The sequence below is a fragment of the Hibiscus syriacus genome, unplaced genomic scaffold (genome assembly GCF_006381635.1).
Source record: "Hibiscus syriacus cultivar Baekdansim isolate YM2019G1 unplaced genomic scaffold, ASM638163v2 tig00111388_pilon, whole genome shotgun sequence".
In the NCBI taxonomy this organism is placed as follows: Eukaryota; Viridiplantae; Streptophyta; class Magnoliopsida; order Malvales; family Malvaceae; genus Hibiscus; species Hibiscus syriacus.
In genome coordinates, this window is record NW_024063076.1 from 620,778 (window position 1) to 640,049 (window position 19,272).

At 34.6% G+C, this 19,272-nt stretch overlaps 1 protein-coding gene, 1 long non-coding RNA gene and 2 pseudogenes across 2 annotated transcripts; 1 reads left to right on the forward strand and 3 right to left on the reverse strand.

The window, feature by feature from the left end:
• Nucleotides 1-5,405: 5,405 nt before the first annotated feature.
• Nucleotides 5,406-6,010, forward strand: LOC120160044 (annotated as a pseudogene).
• A 641-nt stretch (nt 6,011-6,651) lies between these two features.
• LOC120160048 lies at nt 6,652-14,147 on the reverse strand. Its single transcript, XR_005519403.1, has 3 exons — nt 14,130-14,147; nt 10,860-10,862; nt 6,652-6,841 (listed from the first exon to the last, which is right to left on the reverse strand). It is a non-coding gene; the product is annotated as an uncharacterized LOC120160048 (long non-coding RNA).
• Nucleotides 11,114-13,454, reverse strand: LOC120160041 (annotated as a pseudogene).
• A 1,438-nt stretch (nt 14,148-15,585) lies between the features above and the next one.
• LOC120160042 (triosephosphate isomerase, cytosolic) lies at nt 15,586-17,906 on the reverse strand. The gene is made up of 9 exons (XM_039170507.1): nt 17,757-17,906; nt 17,380-17,455; nt 17,169-17,292; nt 16,959-17,043; nt 16,664-16,796; nt 16,380-16,474; nt 16,074-16,152; nt 15,771-15,853; nt 15,586-15,658 (listed from the first exon to the last, which is right to left on the reverse strand). Exons 1-9 carry the CDS (start codon nt 17,793-17,795, stop codon nt 15,611-15,613), a joined length of 762 nt encoding a protein of 253 aa, XP_039026438.1. The 5' UTR covers nt 17,796-17,906; the 3' UTR covers nt 15,586-15,610.
• Nucleotides 17,907-19,272: the final 1,366 nt, after the last annotated feature.

Below are 19,272 nucleotides of genomic sequence, written 5' to 3' on the forward strand. Positions count from 1 at the left end.
AATCTATTTATTGGGACTACTACCTTTTATATAGATTGAATATTAGGTTAATGTTTTAAGTACTTATAACTTTGTCCCTCATCAAATTATAAATACAACTTATGGTATCTACATTTTAATTCCATAACACTTTAATACATATAACACATGTAATATAATTGGTCACTTATAATACATATAACACATGTAAAATAATTGGTCACTTATAATACATATAACACATGTAATATAATTGGTCACTTATAATACATATAACACATGTAAAATAATTGGTCACTTAATTTTATGTCATCCTTTATAATAACATTTTACATTATACATATGTGTCTACAAATATGGATTTCAATCCAACAGAGTTATCCAACTACAAGTTATTTGCACTACAATTCTTCCAAAGATTATCAAATGGCTAAAGTCGAAAACTTGTAAACTATACAATTGTGTATTCAAAGTGTTGTTTAATATTAGTTTAATAAGTTCATTGTGTCCAATTAGGTAATAACGAATTAAGTTTTTTAATATTTTTTTTCAACTGAATTCTTACTTACAAATTTATGATCAAATTAGTCTTTGAAAACTTATATTTGGATAAACTGTTCGAGGTGTCACTAAACTTTGTCCATTGAATTGTTTATACAATTAAACTTTTAATTTCATAATGTGTCGTTTTAAATACTAAACTTTAAGAGTATAATGATTTTGTCACTCGACTTTTAAACAATTTGTTTTCTTGGCTTATACTTACTGATAGTCAACAGAAGCCAAGCATCGTCCATCACCAGTCATATTTCGTGGTAATATAGGTATCAAAACATTCGCATTTCACTCCACTTTGTTTCTCCTAAGATTGGTTTTCCACGAAACTCACTCAAAACCGACCATTTAAATGTTCGACTTATTAATACTGACCTCTTTCAATGATCATTCGATTAGGCTAGTTTTAAGTTATGTTGTTTGTCTTTTCGAAATAACGCTTCCCTTTGTTCGAATTTCTTCAATTTTGAGTGGTTACGTGAAAAACTAATCATATGAGAAGAATGATGAATGAAATTCGAATGTTTTGATATTGATTTTATCGCAAAATATGATCAGCACGGGAGGCGATTGATTACCAGTGGCGATTGAAAAGTGCAGTGCTGAAAAACTAACTATTTTAAAGTTCAATGACAAAATCTATACATCCTTAAAATTTAGTGTTTAAAACAATGTTGTTTCAAGCATCAGAACAAACGTACCATTATTCTTTTAGCGTGGCAGATCACATCAACAATTGTTAGTCATATCATTGTCTCGTTAGTGACTTAACAATAGAGTATCGTAATTGAATGTAAAATTAAAGTTCAACATTATAATTAGAAAAATTGAAAGTTCAGTTATCCTATATTTTTAAAATAAGAATTTAATTAAAATATCTTTTTAATTCTAATTTATTTTTTAAATAATGATTTAGTTGAGATGTCTTCTCAATCCTAAAAATTATTTAATCATAAAACTATATATAAGAACTTAATTGAAATATATCATTAGGGATTTTGAGTTGTCGTTATCTACATTTAATAAGGGAGGTAACAATTAATGCACCAAAAGGGAGGGAATGGCAATTGCACTACTAACCCAAGACCAAGGGCACCCCTTATTTTCAGCAGCCGAGGCTATATATCTTAAATCTTCATATCTAAATGAGGCACCCACCATGTAATTGTGGTTCATTTGATAAAGATGGGTAGCTGTGGAATGAGAATGAGAAAAAAAATACATTCATAACCAAGAAAAATCAAAGCCAGCTAAAGTGGCATGTTTTAGTTACTAAATATATTTTTTATTTAATGGAGTAGTAGCATATAAATAGATGCGTAAATGTTAATGTTTTAGTATTCTAGAAGAAAAAATCATAAATCGAACACAATATATATATAGTATAAAAGAGAAATTGAGAAAAATAAAGATAATAGCTAAATTGAGAATTAAGCTAAAGGATAAAGAAAAATAGTTATTATATTTTTTTAATAATCTATGTAATATCTTAAATCATGTTAGTGAACATTTTGGGTCCAGATGACCTAAAACTTAAATTTTTCCTTCTCAACAAAGTGGCTGTTGGCTTCTTCAAAATCCCACATTTATTATTTAGCTAATAAAGTTCACATTTGAGAAATTAATTTTAAATATTTAGACAAAGTTGCTAGCCTGGATTATCAAAGCATAAACAAACAAGCTTGAAATTGAAGATTGTGCATGTCCAATTATGATTAGATTCCTTGGTTTGACAGCAAGAATAACCAAATCTTGAAGGAAAACATAAACAATTTAATAATTATTCAGACTCACAAGGACAAGTATTTCCCCCCAATCATCAAAATAAAATATATACTTAGAAAATCTAAAAATTTAAAAAAAAAGTAATTATTAACAAGTTAATAGCATCTTAGATTAGAGATAATAACAAGAGGAGAAAGGGTTTCAATTTTCAAAGCATATACATATATAAATGTAAAAATTCTGTAGATAGCTAATGACAAATAGAAATATTTCAAACTACATATATAATATATGTGTGTGTGTGTTTTAAAATAATACAAATGATTAAATTATGTTATTTTTTATAACAATTAATTTAATTAAAAATACAGGTTTGAGAGTAAAAAAAAAGGAAAACTAAAATAAATTTTAGAAAATTGGAGGGCATACAATATCATTAGCCAAAAAGAAAAGATAGGAGGAATAATTTCTAAAACAGATTGGATGTAGTCTGTCGTAATGTGAAATCACGAATCTCTCCCTCAAGTTAATTCATGCATCCGTTTGTTTTCATGCAATCTTGCCCCCCATTGTCATTTCGTACTTTTATTTTTCTACTGCAATCTTAATTTGTTTGTTGAAATTTCTCTTTCAGTTTTCTCCTTATTATAGACCTCAACAATGTATATTTTATAAAGAAATAAATTTAAATAAATAAATTTGTAAGGTGTATATTATTAATAATTAAAAAATATTTTTAAAAGATATTCTAAATAGATATCATCTTGTAAAAGATCGTATATAAAAAATTAATAATGTGCACTTTTTTTATTAGTTAGGTCTATATTATGGTTTAGGGAAAATCGTCTCCCTAAAATTTTAAAATTACTATATATTTTAAATTTTTTCTATGTATTTTCTATTGAAAATTTATTTTCGTTCCTTGAAATTTTAAAAGTTTAAATTCACCCTCAATTATAGAATCCTACGTCTGTCCTTGCCGAGATATATAAAGAGGTTATAATATAATTTCTCCTCGTCACGATCCATGTAGAGAACCTTTTACTATATGTCCAAGTCATAACCTATCATCTTAGTAAGTTTATTCACAACTTTGTCACTAATCATACCTTAATCTAGAGTTGCATGGTCAAAAAACATTACCTTAATCTTATCAAAACATTAAGGTAAAGCCGACTTATAGATAAGTGATAACCCTCCACGGCCCAATTATTCTGTGAATGTGACCGTTGTCAAATTTTCACGTACAAGAAAAATATAAGACAAATTATGCCCAACTTCTTATTCTTGTAGGAATCCGACTTTTGGGTTTCTTTCCCCTCTAAAAAGTAACATTTAAAGGTATTTTCGTGCATTTGAAACCAGATAAAGTGCACTAATTGACACAACTTGGAGTTAAGCAATAAATGTTGCTTGGAAATTGCATTTTATAAATTTTCAAGTTTTTTTTAATTATTATTTCTTATACGTGTCCTTTCATTTAGCTTAAATTCTTTTATTAGCTCATGTATTATGTGAAAATAATGAATTAATCCCTAGAATCTAATATTTTCATTTGTGCTCTCAAATTTTCAAAATTTGATATTGAATTAAGCAGTAATTGTTAAGTCTATCGAATCAAATTTTGGTAATAGCTTCTTTCATAATTTGTGCATGCATTGTCTTGGTGAAGATATGAATTTCAAAATTTTAAAAATATAAGAATTAAATTAAATCTAAAATCCATTAATAATATAGAGAATAAATTCATATATTTTGCATTTATTAGGGACTAATGACACTATTCAACCTTTAATTTATTAGGTGTATGTGCCTATGACACTAGTTAAAGACCCCCGGGGGAGGGGGGTTAGATGAGCCGATGACTACGGGATTAAGTGGGTCCCTATCCCCACGTTAGATGCTTGCAAGTGTCTTCTACTTGCCACAGCTTTAAATTAGCTTCCCTTCTTGGGGATGCTTGGTTAGTGCGTTTAAGTGTTTACTGTTTAACCTCTGATCCATCTTATATCCCATTTCTACTCATGAAATCACAGCCGCTGACTTTCCCTTTTAAAACAGTTAGGCATACAGAGGATTTGTTTACTCATATATATATTACTTCAATCTCTAATTTCTCATAAATTTTAATATTTAAATCTTATCAAACATGAATTTACACTAAATTAAATTTAAAATCATAATTACAAATTAAAATAAGTTAAATTTCTCAATTTAAATAATTTGAGAATTTTATAACTCGAATTTAGTCGTCCCAAAACCAAACCCACCTCTTCCATAAACAAGTATGATGGAAAGTAGATGATGTAGGGCCATTGAGCCAAAACTTATCCTTATAAGGTTCAACCTAATTTATAGGTGGAGGACGAATTTGTGTAAATTATAGGTTATTTATTTATTTATTTATTTCATATAATAGAATCATACAAAGAATATAATAAAGCAGACGATTGGTAAGACTACAAAATATATTGTTTTTTTAAAAGATTTACTTTAATATTCTTCTTGGCTTAATATCTATATGATCCACTCTTCGTTATTTTCTCTCAAATTGATATCTAATTTCTTCTTTCCCAACTTGTCTATACATATTCATTACTTTCATTAAGTTGATATCGGTCACTAGCATCGTCGATTAGTTTAAAATAGATAGCTGAGATTACTAGGGTTGTCGAAAAATGCATGATTCTAGATAATGCATAATGAGAAAAAAAAAGTCTCCTTCCCGTTGTGTTGGCAAAATAGGATCCATCTTTAACATTATCATTAAGCTAGATACGTTGAAGGAATAAAATTACATGTATAAAATTGAGAGAAAAATTTAGATACCAAATTAGAAAAAAGTGACAAGTACAAAGGTCATATGGGTATTTAAGCCTATATTCTTTAATATTTTAATACAAATTGAGAAAAGATAAAATAGTTTCAAACAAAAAGCAACGTTAATGAAGATCTGTTTGATTTTTTGCGTAATAAAGGGGCCTCAACCCCTCCTTCAAGAGATACAGTCTCCCCTTTAAGTACCCCGGTCACCCCTCTCCATCCATTCACACCCCAACCATCACACCCCTTCTCTACTGTTAAAAGAACAGAGCTGAGTTTTTAGACTTCTAGCCATAGCGTTGGAGTAATTAGAGGGTGGGAAAATGAAGATGGTGAGTTTATTCTGTATTTTGATGTTTATTTGTTCAATGTGGACGACGGGTGAAGCTAGAATTCCAGGAGTTTACTCCGGTGCTGGATGGCAAAATGCACATGCTACCTTCTACGGCGGTTCTGATGCTTCTGGTACCATGGGTACGTACCCACATTTTTTCCTCAAAAGCTTCTACTTTTTCTTATAATCTTTTCCCTTTTTGTATTGTTGCAGGAGGAGCTTGTGGGTATGGGAACCTGTACAGCCAAGGGTATGGGGTTAACACGGCAGCATTGAGCACCGCATTGTTCAACAATGGGTTGAGCTGCGGTGCTTGCTTCGAGATCAAATGTGCTAGTGATCCCCAAGTGGTGCCATTCAGGGAGTCCTTCCATCTTCATCACCGCCACCAACTTTTGCCCGCCTAACTATGCCCTCCCGAGCGACAATGGCGGATGGTGCAACCCTCCTCGCCCTCACTTTGACCTCGCCATGCCCATGTTCCTCAAGATTGCCGAGTACCGTGCCGGCATTGTCCCCGTTTCTTACCGCCGGTATGTGTGCTCTGTTTCTTATGTAAACTCACTCGCATTATGCTAATTTTTTTGTTTTACGCAAAATCGTTTAATTAATGCATGAGAACTCATTTGCTTTTTCGTTAATCTCTGTTTTAGATTAGATGTTGGGTCCTACTTTTTTCTGATGCAAGCTCTCGTGAAGTCTGTGTCAGAGCAGATGAGCTATTGCTTATTACTAGCTTTGGTCTTTCTAGTTTTACCAAAATGCCCTTTCTATTTTTCCTCATTTACTCTCAAACCCAATCTTAAAAGTTAACCGAGCTTCGAAAGGATTTTTATTCTCTAGCTATCAAAGCAACATAATCTGTTATCTGTGGTTGATATAGGGATGAAATTCAAGTTTTACCATTGTATAGGACTAGCGCTAAAGTTGAACCATTCTATTTATGCATGAATACACGCAACCCCAAAGGCCGACTTAAGAGTTAAGATGATGATCTTCCGGGAACTCCCATTTGAAGTGAGAAGTATTTTTAATCACGAGAAAACAATAACTGCTAGTAGCTAACCACTCTGTAGTGGCCTCATTGTAAAAAAAAAAAGGAAAAACAAAAGCCGAGAGACAGGATTTCACAGTCCCCAATGTTCTTAAAGACTAGTATTTGGAACCATAATTCCTTGTATTGTTGTTCCAGGCCAACAATCACGCTCCATGTTTCATGCTAACATTTGGCGTGAAAGGATCTAAGACCGGATGGATGAGCATGAGCCGGAACTGGGGTCAGAACTGGCAGTCAAACGCGGGGCTAGTGGGACAGACGCTGTCTTTCAGGGTGACAGGCAGTGACAGGCGCACTTCCACCTCTTGGAACATCGTTCCCGCCAATTGGCAGTTCGGTCAAACATTCACTGGCAAGAATTTCAGGGTCTGAACACAACATAAGAACCACAAAGAAAAACAAAACAAAAGGCAGTAGCAATTATGAACTCCGTAATATAACCTTTTCTTTTAAAAAGGAAGTTTCCCACCATAACATAACGGTGTTTTAGGGGCGGAGTTCCGTTTTAACCAATTGGATTGGGGCTGTTTTTTTGTTTCCTTTGGTTCAGGATCTGAAATGGTGGGTTTTGTTTTGTATTGTTTTTTGTGATGTGGTTTGGAAGGAAGGACTGAGGCGGCTGCACAAAAATGTAGCCCGCAGCCTATCAAGTGTTCAAGGGATTCGGGGAGTGTACTGTGACAACTTCTATGTATTTTTAGTTGAATTGAATTATAATATATATTTGGTTTGTGTCTTATCACTATTATCTATTGTCCCCATGTTTAAATTCATTTAAAACTGTCTCTTCAAATCGCCGAAATGTTATCTACTAAAATATTAATAGTATTCATTTTTTTCCTAATACTGGAAATTAGGATCTAGCTAAAATCCTATATGTCATGGCTTTATGCAGTACCGAAGATAATTCCTGCGGTGAGGCCATAGTTCCGATCGGTGCACCACGGCTAAGGGTTGCCAAGTAATTGGCAACACCATTCTGTTCGCGTCGAATGTGTCACACTTGTGTAGACCGGTTCGATTAACTTATGCAAGGCTTCAACTTAGGAGTTCCCTCTAATAGCATCAGACAATTTATTCAAGATTGTCTGTTTCCAATTCCATCTTATGGTAACCAAGTTCCCATGCATAAAGAAGAATATCATGAACAACCTAGAGCTCAGCAACAAGGACTGAGCATCGACCCAAGCTCCGGGAAAATCCAAAAATCCAACCTTCGTCAAAGCTGTGCAAAAGACCACTTGCTGCCGCCATATTATCGTTTGTTTGAATAACACTATCCGAGTTCGCCTTGATCCAACCAAACAATGGTCGTAACCACACCCTGGGGGAATTCCTCACAGCGGAAACAACATTCTTATCTGATTCTGTACCCCGGATTGTTTCCTCCACCAGCCAGTCACATCTAATGATGAAATCTTCCCTTTCAATGTAGTTAGGATTGAAAATCACCTTGCAACGATATTTCCATAGTTGCCAGCATCAATTGGAATTGAGAGGAACGATATTGTCATTTGAAATTGTTATAAGCAAACATACCTTTGCAGCTAAGGTTCTGCTCGAACCAAACATCAATTGGAATTGAGAGGAACGTTTCCAACCTGTTGGCTTTCACAGCCTTAGGCCAGACTGTTTTTGCCAATCTACAGTGTCGCAGAACATGGTCCAAGTTTTTAGCTCCTATTTGGAAAATCATGCACTCCTCCATGGTAGTTAAGTGACGCCTCAAACGTTCCGAATTTGTGAGCAAGCGATCATGCAAGACAAGCCAAATGAAAACCTTAACACTTTGCGGTACTTCCAAACTCCAAACCAAAGTCCACCGCTTTTGGTTTACTACCCCATCATGATGAGCTAAATACCCATAAGCAGACTTGGAAGTGAAATTGCGTACAAGCTCCCATCTCCAAGCAGATACATCCGATCCCAATTGAGCTTGGGGAGGCCGGACAGTAGCAATACGTTGTAGTATGTGTTCCGACAAGACTCTGAGAGTATCGCCCGATTCCAAAACCCAGAGGGAAGGGTCATCTCACTTACTGGAAAAGGGTTTAGAGAGTCCGACCCAATATAGGAGAACATTAGCCGTTTTCATTTTCCAACCAGTGATTATACCAAAAATTAGTGTTTGTCCCGTCACGAACATTCCACGATATACTTTCTGTAAAATCATGCCAAATAAGGTGTAATCCTCTCCATAATCTAGAAGCGCTCTTACGCTGGATCGTGAGTGGAAAAGGTTCTTCCCACTTGTACTTTGCGCAGATGGTTTGTACCGACAGTCTATCAGGCCTTGAAATCAACTGGAATGTCACTTTCATTAAAAAAAGCACAATTTTGAGTATGAAGGTTCCGCATCCCCAAGCCACCATTCTCCTTGGTCTGTTGTATCGTTTCCCTTTTAACAAGTGAGATTCTCACGTTTCCATTATTGGAACCCCAGACAAACCTTCGAATTATCCTTTCCATCTCCTCGCATAAGCCTTTAGGAAAGACGTTATTCGACCAGCTAAAGAGCGAGTTTTCGCAGCCCAATCGGAAAGACGTTGATTCAATCTATCGAGTAGATAATGATAAGTAACATTGGCAGTTCTACCATGAAGTAATAGAACACCAAGGTACCTACCCAAGTCCTTTACCTCTCCAAACCCGAAACTATTTACAACACCAGTTCGCCTTTGGAGGTAACATTCTTCGAGAAAAAAATTTGTCTTTAATACACTAATCTGATTGCCAGAATTCGTACAATAACCATTAAGCACTTTCTTAACAGTATTGACCTGATCAAGAGAAACTTCTGCAAACAAAACTAAGTCATCCGCAAAAAAAAGGTGGGAAAGGCTCGGTCAGTTCTAGAAAAGCGAATCTGCTTCCAAACACCCGCACCAATCTTGTTCTGAATAGTTTGGGAGAGTCTTTCCGTACACAAAACAAATAAATAAGGTGACAAAGGATCTCCTTATCGAATGCCCCCTCGTAGGGCGAAAAGAGTGTAACTTCCCGATTCCAAATTACCTTGGTAGTGACTGATCTGACACACATCATAATATGAGAAATAATCTTTCGAGGTAATCTAATAGCCAATAAGGTATCCTCAATATAATCCCATTCCAAACGATCATAGGTCTTCTCAAGATATTTTTTTAAAATTATTATTTGATATCGTTAATGAGTTTGTATTTTTAATTTTTAGAATTGTTAAAGATATTGGGTTGATTTTAAATTTTGATATATTTGTTGTTATTGTCCAAGATATGTTAATAAGTTCATTGTTTTTGTTCATAGTCTAAGATAATTTCATTCATTTTTAATCATTTTTAATAGCATCGATAAGGAAAAAATAACTCAACGATTTCAAAACATGAGAAAGCGTCTTGGACAATTGTAAGAAAAATGTAAGAGTTGTCGAACTTTATTTGACGTTTTTAGTTATTTTTTTAATGGTCTTATTTTATTTGATTTATGTCTTGACTATCTCGTTGGACTTTCTGAAGCTCATTCCGTCTGTTTAACCATTTTTATACGAGTTCAATTGTATTAGAATGCTTCATTTATGTATTTGAAGTTTTATAATCATTTGAGCAGCGCTATCATGTTCTGTTATGTTAGTGCTTTGTTTACGAAGCCTATGTAATGTATGAGTAATTTAATACTTTCTGGTTGATGCAAATGATGTGAAGTGTAATAATACGATTAGTGTATACTCTGCTCTAGTACGTAACAGATAGGTGATTGAAAATATTCTTTGTTTTTTTTCCCCCAATAGAGATGGTAAGTGACTGTGCCAATGCCATTAATGTCATGTGGCTGAACAAATTATACATTGTGCTGAAACGGAAAGTGAAGCATCAAAGTGCTTAATGAGTCTGGAAGCTGATAATAAGCATGCTGCATGTGGACATGCACTATTTGTTTTTTTTATATGCACAAAAAGAATAAAACTTTTAAGAGAGCGACCGTCTCAACCGCCTCCTACTAGATCCATCACAGAACCTCACTCTTGACGGATCAAGTGACGACTATTTTCTCATTTTGATATTCTCTTCTTGTTTAAGAGGTAGTCTAGTTGAAGCAGAAGCATAAAATACTATAGTAAAATAGGATTTATTGGACATTGTTTTAAAATGAAGATGAGTCGAATGGTTTGTCAACATAATTGTGAACAATGTCAAGTTAATTGATTTAACACGCCACATCAACATTTTGTTATCTATTATTAACAATGAGCGATTAATTTATTATGAATTAATAATGTTCATGATAAAATCATTACTTTTAAAGTATTAACGAGAGAAAAAATTTATTTAAATATTAGTGACCATTCATGTAATTTAGCCTTAAATATTTAATAAAAGCCATCCCTCTGCTGTGGAACCTGGAAACGACTTGCTTTCTGCATCGAATTTTGACCTACGAATGGACAAAGTCCTACACACAAACTATTGACTTTGTTTTCGAGAAAAGCGGCTAACAACACAAGTGGTCGGTTGCAAAGGGATTTGTCGTCAAGTAACATATAATTGCATATACATTCCACTTGATCTGTGTAACAGCCTGCAATTTTGTCGTCAAGATTCGTGTTTTGACTTTCGAGTACATTTAGCTAATTCACTAACTGTACAATCACTAGGCAAAAATATAGTAAAAGTGAACGCCCAAGACGACCAACCGATTATGAGTATACTCAGGTGGTCAGCAGCTTTCATTCCGGGTCTTGATTCCGTTATCAGGCATAAAGTGGCGAAGCCGATGGACGAGGGTATGCAGTCTTACTCCTTCCACCATTAGCATCATCTGTGCTTTGCCTACGTCTCCGAGGCATGCCGTTAGTCTTGTTCTGATTACCGTCGGAATCATTAGATTCCATTAGCAGCTGCAATGTTGTTACAACCTCATTCATGTTCGGTCTGAACTTAGGATCGATGGAAAGGCATCGCAAAGCAAGGGCAGCAGCCTTAAAGGCTCCTTCCATTGAGAACTGGCCTTCAAGGCGATTATCCAGTACACGGAATACTTTGCGTTTGTTGGCAAGGTAAGGTTTGGCCCATTCCACCAGTTTTTGTTCTCCAGACGGTCGATTCTTGTCGATTGCTCTTCTGCTGGATAACATCTCAAGAAGCACAACTCCGAAACTATAGACATCACTCATGGCAGACAGATGACCTACACAGTTGGAGAAAAATAACATAATGATTCTTTGTTTACAAGAGCGGAAGATAACGTATCCTCGGTTTAACTGTTATTAAGTACCTGTGGCAAGATATTCCGGAGCAGCATATCCATAGGTCCCCATGACCCTTGTAGAAACATGGCTCTTATCACCTGTTGGCCCATCTTTGGCCAATCCGAAATCCGAAAGCTTTGCATTGTAGTTCTGTAATGGCATCAGAATGAAATGGTTAATACACATGTGATGAAATAGTCATGTAATTGGAAATAATGCTGGCTTAACAAATCACATACCGAATCAAGCAAGATGTTGGAAGTCTTGAAGTCTCGATATATGACTTTCGTCTCCGTGCTGTGAAGGAAGGCAAGCCCTTTTGCGGCACCGAGAGCAACCTTCAAGCGGAGGGTCCAAGAAAGAGGCTGGAAATAAGAACCTCCTGGTACAGGTAATTCAGTGTTATAATTAAATAAAATGACACTTAAAACAGAGTTTCGTTCAATGACACCAAGCGATAGACCGGAAGAACTTACTCCTGAATAGATGATTTTCCAAGCTGCCACGAGGCATGAATTCATACACCAAAAGGCGGTGTTCATCCTCCAAGCAATATCCAATCAATTTCACAAGATTGGGGTGATAAAATTGTCCCAGGTAATTCACTTCAGCCTATAAGATCGACAATGAACACAAGTAAATCTATGCACTTGGATCTCGAAACATAAGGCCAAAATGATAAAAATAAACCAATAAGCTTCACAGATAAACATCTTAAGCAAGCAAATTAAAACACAAAACACATTAAGAAATGCAAACAACTCGAATGCTCTGCATATAAAAACGACGCTGAACATGGACCCACCAGCCACTCCCTGTGACCTTGGAACCCATCCTGCTTAAGCCTTTTGACAGCAATAATGATGCCAGTTCCAGGCTTGGTAGCGGCGGAGGAGTTTTCATCTATCCAACCCTTAAACACGGAGCCGAAACCGCCTTCTCCAAGCACGCTGTCGGGGCGGAAATTCCTTGTGGCCATTCGGAGATCAGCAAAGCTGAAACTTTTCAAATTGGGGGACTGTAAAATATCGCCTTCACTCCGAGGTGTCAAAGGTGCCGAGAATGATGAAACTTTGCTGCCGCTGCTTTCACTGCTCAAATCTTTCCCTTCACCGCTATCATACTTTGAAGTCAGCCCTGTTTCAATCATGGATTTGCTAATTGAGATCTGTTGATTGTTCTGAAAGCTCTATATTACTAAAATGTTTAAATAAGCAAATGAGTCCATGGAAAACAGCAGATATATTAGTATGATGCTCAATAAAGAGAAAACAAAATGGTAGCTTTAGAAAAATTCAACTACCTGTGTTATCAGGCTCTCGGCTTTAATTCTGGCACTAAAGCAAATCCCCATTGTATCAAATACCCGAAAACAAGCCACCATCTTCAACTCTTCTTCTGCAGAAAGTGAAACACATACAAAAAATGACCCTTTGATCCAGAATTCAACAAAGAATAGGAGATCTACGTTTCATAAACAAAGCTTCCCAAAACCATCCCTTTTTAGAACAAAATCATCTTTTTTCTTACTTAGAAGTTCAAACAGAAAAAGGAAACACTTGAAACAAAAGAATACCCAAGAAACTAAATCACCCAAAAACAAATCTTTTCTCTGTAAACCAAATAGAAAGCAAGGGAAAATGGGATTTGAGAGAGAGAAATTTACCAGTTCATAGCAAAAAGCTTGAATTTTTCTTGTACAGTAGTTGGTAGAAGCAACCGGCAGGCGGCAACTAGTAAGCAGATAGTGATAATGATTGCAGATCAAAGAGATAAAAAAAAAAAGAAGTTTGAAGGAGGGTGAGATGAATTGCATTAATGGCGGACTGATCCCGCTTTCTAAGCGTAGCGTGTTATGCTTCTCTCTCTCCGTATAGGGGGTCAGTCAAGTCAGAGATCGTTAGCCCCTTGCTTGCACAGCATGGCCATCTTATATCTGAGTCGTTGGCTTAACTAAGGCTTCATAGCTGGCTACTTCATAAACTAATAAAGACAAACTTTTTTGATCCCGAATTTAAAAATGGGGCTTTTAATGGATAATCCGTAATCGCATGGATAATTGAAGGACAAATGGCAAACCTTTTTTAAGTAAAGGGTTCATTTTTGTATTTTCATGGCATGGATGAACTCCCAAGGGAACTTCCTGTTCTGATCAATCCCCGTTCACTATTTGTAAAATCAAAATATTTTAAAATTTGATTAAAATAACTATTTAATCACATGTTAGATATATTTTTTGACATTATACCTTTAATTAAACCTAAATTAAGTTAGTATCAATTAAATCTCCAATTTAGATATGACTTTTATTAATAAGGTAAACTTATACACCATAATAATATAAAAGGTATACTATGTGTTTAGTACCTATACTATTAGTATTGGTATATTTTAATATTTAAATTTTTATTTTTTTCAAAATCATACATAACATTTAGTTTTTATTTCATTTCAATACTCTTTAAAAGTTTAACGTTAGATTTTGAATGTTTTTTTAAGTTTAGGTACTAAAACGGACTAAAATTTATAGTTTAGGTACTAGACACATTAAATTTTTAATTGCATGATTACTAAGATGAAACAAAAATTAAACGTTAAATTGAAAATTTATGTACCAAAACATATCAAAATTGATAATTTATATACTAAACGCGTAATTTATCTTAATATAAAAGATAATATTTTAAATATCTTATTAAACATTTTAATAAAATATAGAAATAACATGAAATATTTAAATATTTATTATTAAATGTTTTATTATAATATAAATAGCGTAAGGTGTTTTTAAAAAGATATATAAAATTATAATATTTTAAAAGCATAAATATATTTGATTAAAATAAGAATAAAATATAATATGAGTAACTTAATTTCCTGAGGAGCGAGAAGTAAAATTGACCCATGTTTTTCAATCTTTGAATTTGTTAAAGAATATCATTTAGTATTTCAAATTTACAATGATCATTGAATTGAAATAAAACAAAAGGCTATTTTATTGACAAAACTACTTTAAAGTTAACTTTGAAAAAGTAGGTATTTAGAAAAGCTAGATCACCAACTATTAGCTAGAAGGGAAAGGTTTCACAACTACTTAATCCCTAAAGTTATGTGTAATGTTCGGTCAAATTGTGCTTGTAATCCTTGTATTATATTTAATTTAAGAATCTAGTTTCTTTACTTTAATTCTCATGTTAATATTGATGTTATACATTAGTCTAAATCATTAATGCCATTAAAAATATGATTGAGAGAAGGATAATACGAACCCGTCGTACCATTAATAAAGGAACAGTTAACTAACGATTAATATTTTAGTAAAGAATAATTTTAAAAAAAGATTTGTCTTTAAAACACCATAGTTTTATGTATTATATATAAAAATTTTAAGATATTGAAATTTTTTTATATTTTCATTGGTCTTTAAGGATTTTTCTAAATATGATTATTTTATGCATTTAGCGAGGTTATTATTTTATGATATTAACCCAAATCAAGACTGGAAAAGAATTAGTATGATTTAACTAAAATTATTAATTTATAAAATTTTCATCCATCGAGATTTTTCAGAGAAATCAATGTAGTAATCGAAACTCGATAAAAAAAAAAGGTGAGCTGAATCAGTTATAGGGTTTCAATTGCCAAGTATTTTTAAGGTTCGACTAAGTTAGGGCAGCCCAATTCGATGCCAAAACATGATCAGACAATATGAAATACTCGTAGAAAACACACGAACCACAAAAAAACGAATCCACTGAAAGTCCAACATGAGGATCCATGTCTCAAACCAACAAAAACCATGTCAAATTTGGTCTGATATCAGGTTCTAAGAAAAAGGGCCACAACAACAAAACTAAAAGTTCTCCCCAGAATTTTGTTTATGCTTTCAAGCTATGATTCCAGGCTGTGAACTTCAATTCTTTTTCACAGTTGCGGACTTGATGATATCCACAAACTCGGGCTGATGGAGGAAAATAAAAACACAAAAAGTACAAGTTAAGCATGACACTGCACAAGTTGAAGAAAAGGCATCAAATAAAGGCACAAGCAAAGCAAGAAAGAACGCTACTAACCTTCAGAGAAGCTCCACCAACTAAAAAGCCATCCACATCCGCCTGTCCAGCCAGTTCCTGGCAGTTTGCTCCGTTTACGGAACCTACATTAATTTGCAATCAATGCAAAATCAGATGGTGGGGTTTAACCCGAGAATTGAAAGTTAATGGAGTACCAAGAAAAGTTACTCTTTACAGGTTAGGATGGAGCTTATAGTTTCCAGATTTTTAAAGTAATAACATGTTTACATGCTAGCATAGCCTATGCTAAATTTCCTTAAGCACTTGAATAAGATCAATACTTCGGGGACTAAAGAAAAATACCTCCATATATAATTCTAGTTGATGCAGCAACATCAGCGCCAACATTTTCATTAAGCCACTTCCTCAATTCGCAGTGAACCTGGAACACACAATCACACATCGATATGTAAGATAAAATAGGGTATGATTTCTCATAGAAACAAACTAAGAAGCAATGGCTTAGATGCAAACAAAAGCTTGATAGATTGCCCTAAAACAGTTATATAATAGCACTCGGCATTTATGAGAAGACCAAGATATTAAAACTGATGATATGCAAAAGTAAAGGATCGTTTAAAATGATATGTGCATAAAACTCAAACTTACTTCCTGAGCCTGAGCAGGGGTTGCAACCTTCCCAGTACCAATGGCCCAAACAGGTTCATAAGCCAAAACAACATTGTCCCAATTTGTTATTTTATCTGCAAATGAGCAACAACAGTTAAAAATTAAATATCCATACAAAGAAATGAAAAAGTGTAATGCACCGTGTTGTGGTTAAATTAATACCCACATAGACCACAATCATAAACTTTTACCAAGGGGCAATTAGACCAATGGTACCATGTCTTCGAAAAATATTACTGATTTTATATTCTAAAAGCAAGTACCAGCTATTGCTTTGGTTTGTGCAGCAACTACAGCCATGGTAGAGCCTGATTCTCGCTGTTCGAGAGTCTCTCCAATACAAGCAATTACTTTCAAGCCTTGTGAAAGTGCATATGCCACCTTATCTCCAACAAACTGCAGAGACAAACATTCAGAATAGACCAAGGGGCATGAAAAAAATACTAAGAATCAATACTAATAAGTAATAACTATTTCATTCACCCAAGAGACAATAAACAAAGCAGGAAGTTCACTAGGTAGGTTACGAAATAATGAGAACCTAAACATATTACTCACCTCGTTGGACTCATTCAAGAGAGCCCTTCTCTCAGAGTGACCAATAATAACCCATGGAATCCCCAAATTAACAAGCATCTCCGCGCTGCTCAAAGAGAAAATGAAGTTAAAACGATATAAGAATCTAGAACCTACTGAACAACAATGTTACATATAACCTGCCATAAAAAATGATCTACAAAGCAGATGACAACAGATAAAAGTACATACCTAACTTCTCCGGTGAAAGCACCGCCTTTGCGAACCCAGCAGTTCTGAGCAGCGACATGAAAATCAGACCGCAACAGACCTTTGACAAGGGTAAGGAACACAAATGGAGGGCTCACAACAACCTCTGCCACATTCAAATTAAATTTTAAATGTTTCAATAGTTAAAAAAGTGGAAAAATTTTGGACCTAAACAAGGAAAACAAACACTAACCCACAACATCATGGGAGGGAACCTCAGCTTCATTCAATGTAGTAACAATCTTCTTAACCTCCTCAGTTGTCCCATTCTGAAACAAAATTATTGCCCCTTTTCAAAGTAAATATAATTTATACATATAAAACACCTAATAATCAAAACAAACCTATGAATCCGACCTCAAAACCTAAGGGAGTTATTTAAATTACCGATCTGCTACGTCTTAGTATAAAGATAAAACGAGATGTAACAACGTTTTCTAATGTCCACTATTAAAATAAAACATTGTTTCATGCGATGCTGAAGATAATACGAGATCTAAAACAATAGATCAAAAAAATTGACTTAGAAATGAAAACCTATTATAAAACAGAGGAGAAGAGCAAACATACGCATTTCCAGTTGCCGCCGACGAAGAATTTCCGAGCCATGAAGTTATGTGTGTGTTTTTAAATGATGAAAACGAGAATTCAGAGAGAAACAAGAAACCCAAAGCTGAAAAAGCTCACTGTAATATAAGACTCTGCGAAATCAACTGTGGGCTGTCGCCCATGTTTCCTTATAGTGCCAACCGAATCTGTGGGCGAACTGCAGAGCACACTTTACTTTAATTACTAAAATGCCATTATATATATAGTATTTTTGACTATATACATGGTATTGCTTCTATTAAGTCCCTTGATAACTAAAAATTAAAAAAAAATCCTCTAACTATAGAATATTATTTTATTAAATCCTTCAATTACTAAAAGTTATAAAATAGTCATTCGAATATTCATTATGTTACAATCTCATTCTTTTTCGTTAAATAATTTACGATTGCTTAAGCTGGAATTTAACATGATGACTAAGATATGATAGTCGTTTGAGATTCTATGATTAAATTTTATCATATCACAGTCAATAGGTTAACGTTCAGTTCAGAATATCGTCAATTTTTAACAGAAAATGATGAGTTTAAAATATAATGAATAAGCGGGTGACTATTTTATAACTTTTAATTGTCAAAAGACTCAACAAATGTATTGCTTAATGCAGATAATTTACTTGATTGATTTCATATTCCATCATTATACATCGTGGAAAATAAAAGGTATTGCTTTTGGTTTTCAGTTTAACTTCATTTACAGCTTTAACCAACGAATCCAAATCCTTGTCTGAGCTACCACCTTTTATTGCATTCAGGGCTGCTTCACTCGAGCCCCCTCTGCTCTGCTGCCATCTACTGACTCAACAAGCACTCGAGCCAATGTGCTGCACTCCGGTATATTTTGACTCGACTCACCCACTCGTATTCCCACCCCCAGTTGATTAACCGATAACTTTGTATCGTAAACTGATCCGCATCCGTGATCCCTTCCAGTGTCGAATTCCACCCACAATGTGCCAAAAACGCCCCAACGGCTCGGTGTTGGAGAATCGCCACTTGCGGCGCCTTTTATCAAGAGCCCTTTCCCTGCCACACGATCATCGAATCCCTCCGGGATCACCCCATCATCCCTGACGCACCAAACGAAGTGGACCCCGCTTTCTCGAGCCCCGCCGCCAGCTCATCCGCTTGCTTACGTGTCAGCACCTGGCGACTCCCAAAGCACACGTAGATGACGGAATTCTCTTGGCGTGAGTCCGGCCACGCCATCAGTGTTGAAAACCAAACAAATCCATCAAAAGGTAGATTAAACAATGCACCGAAAAGTGAACACAATTAATTGCACATGATATTTGTCGAATTTTTTAAAATTGGTAAAATTATTTTTAATCATTGTAATTTAGAGTATTTATAAATTATTCTTTAAGTTTTAACTATAAATATCCTAGTTTAATTAATTTCAAAATCATCTCAAAGTATTAGTCTCACCGGAAGTTGAGAAGACGATCCGTGGCACGCCTAACTCTGAAGCGAGACTC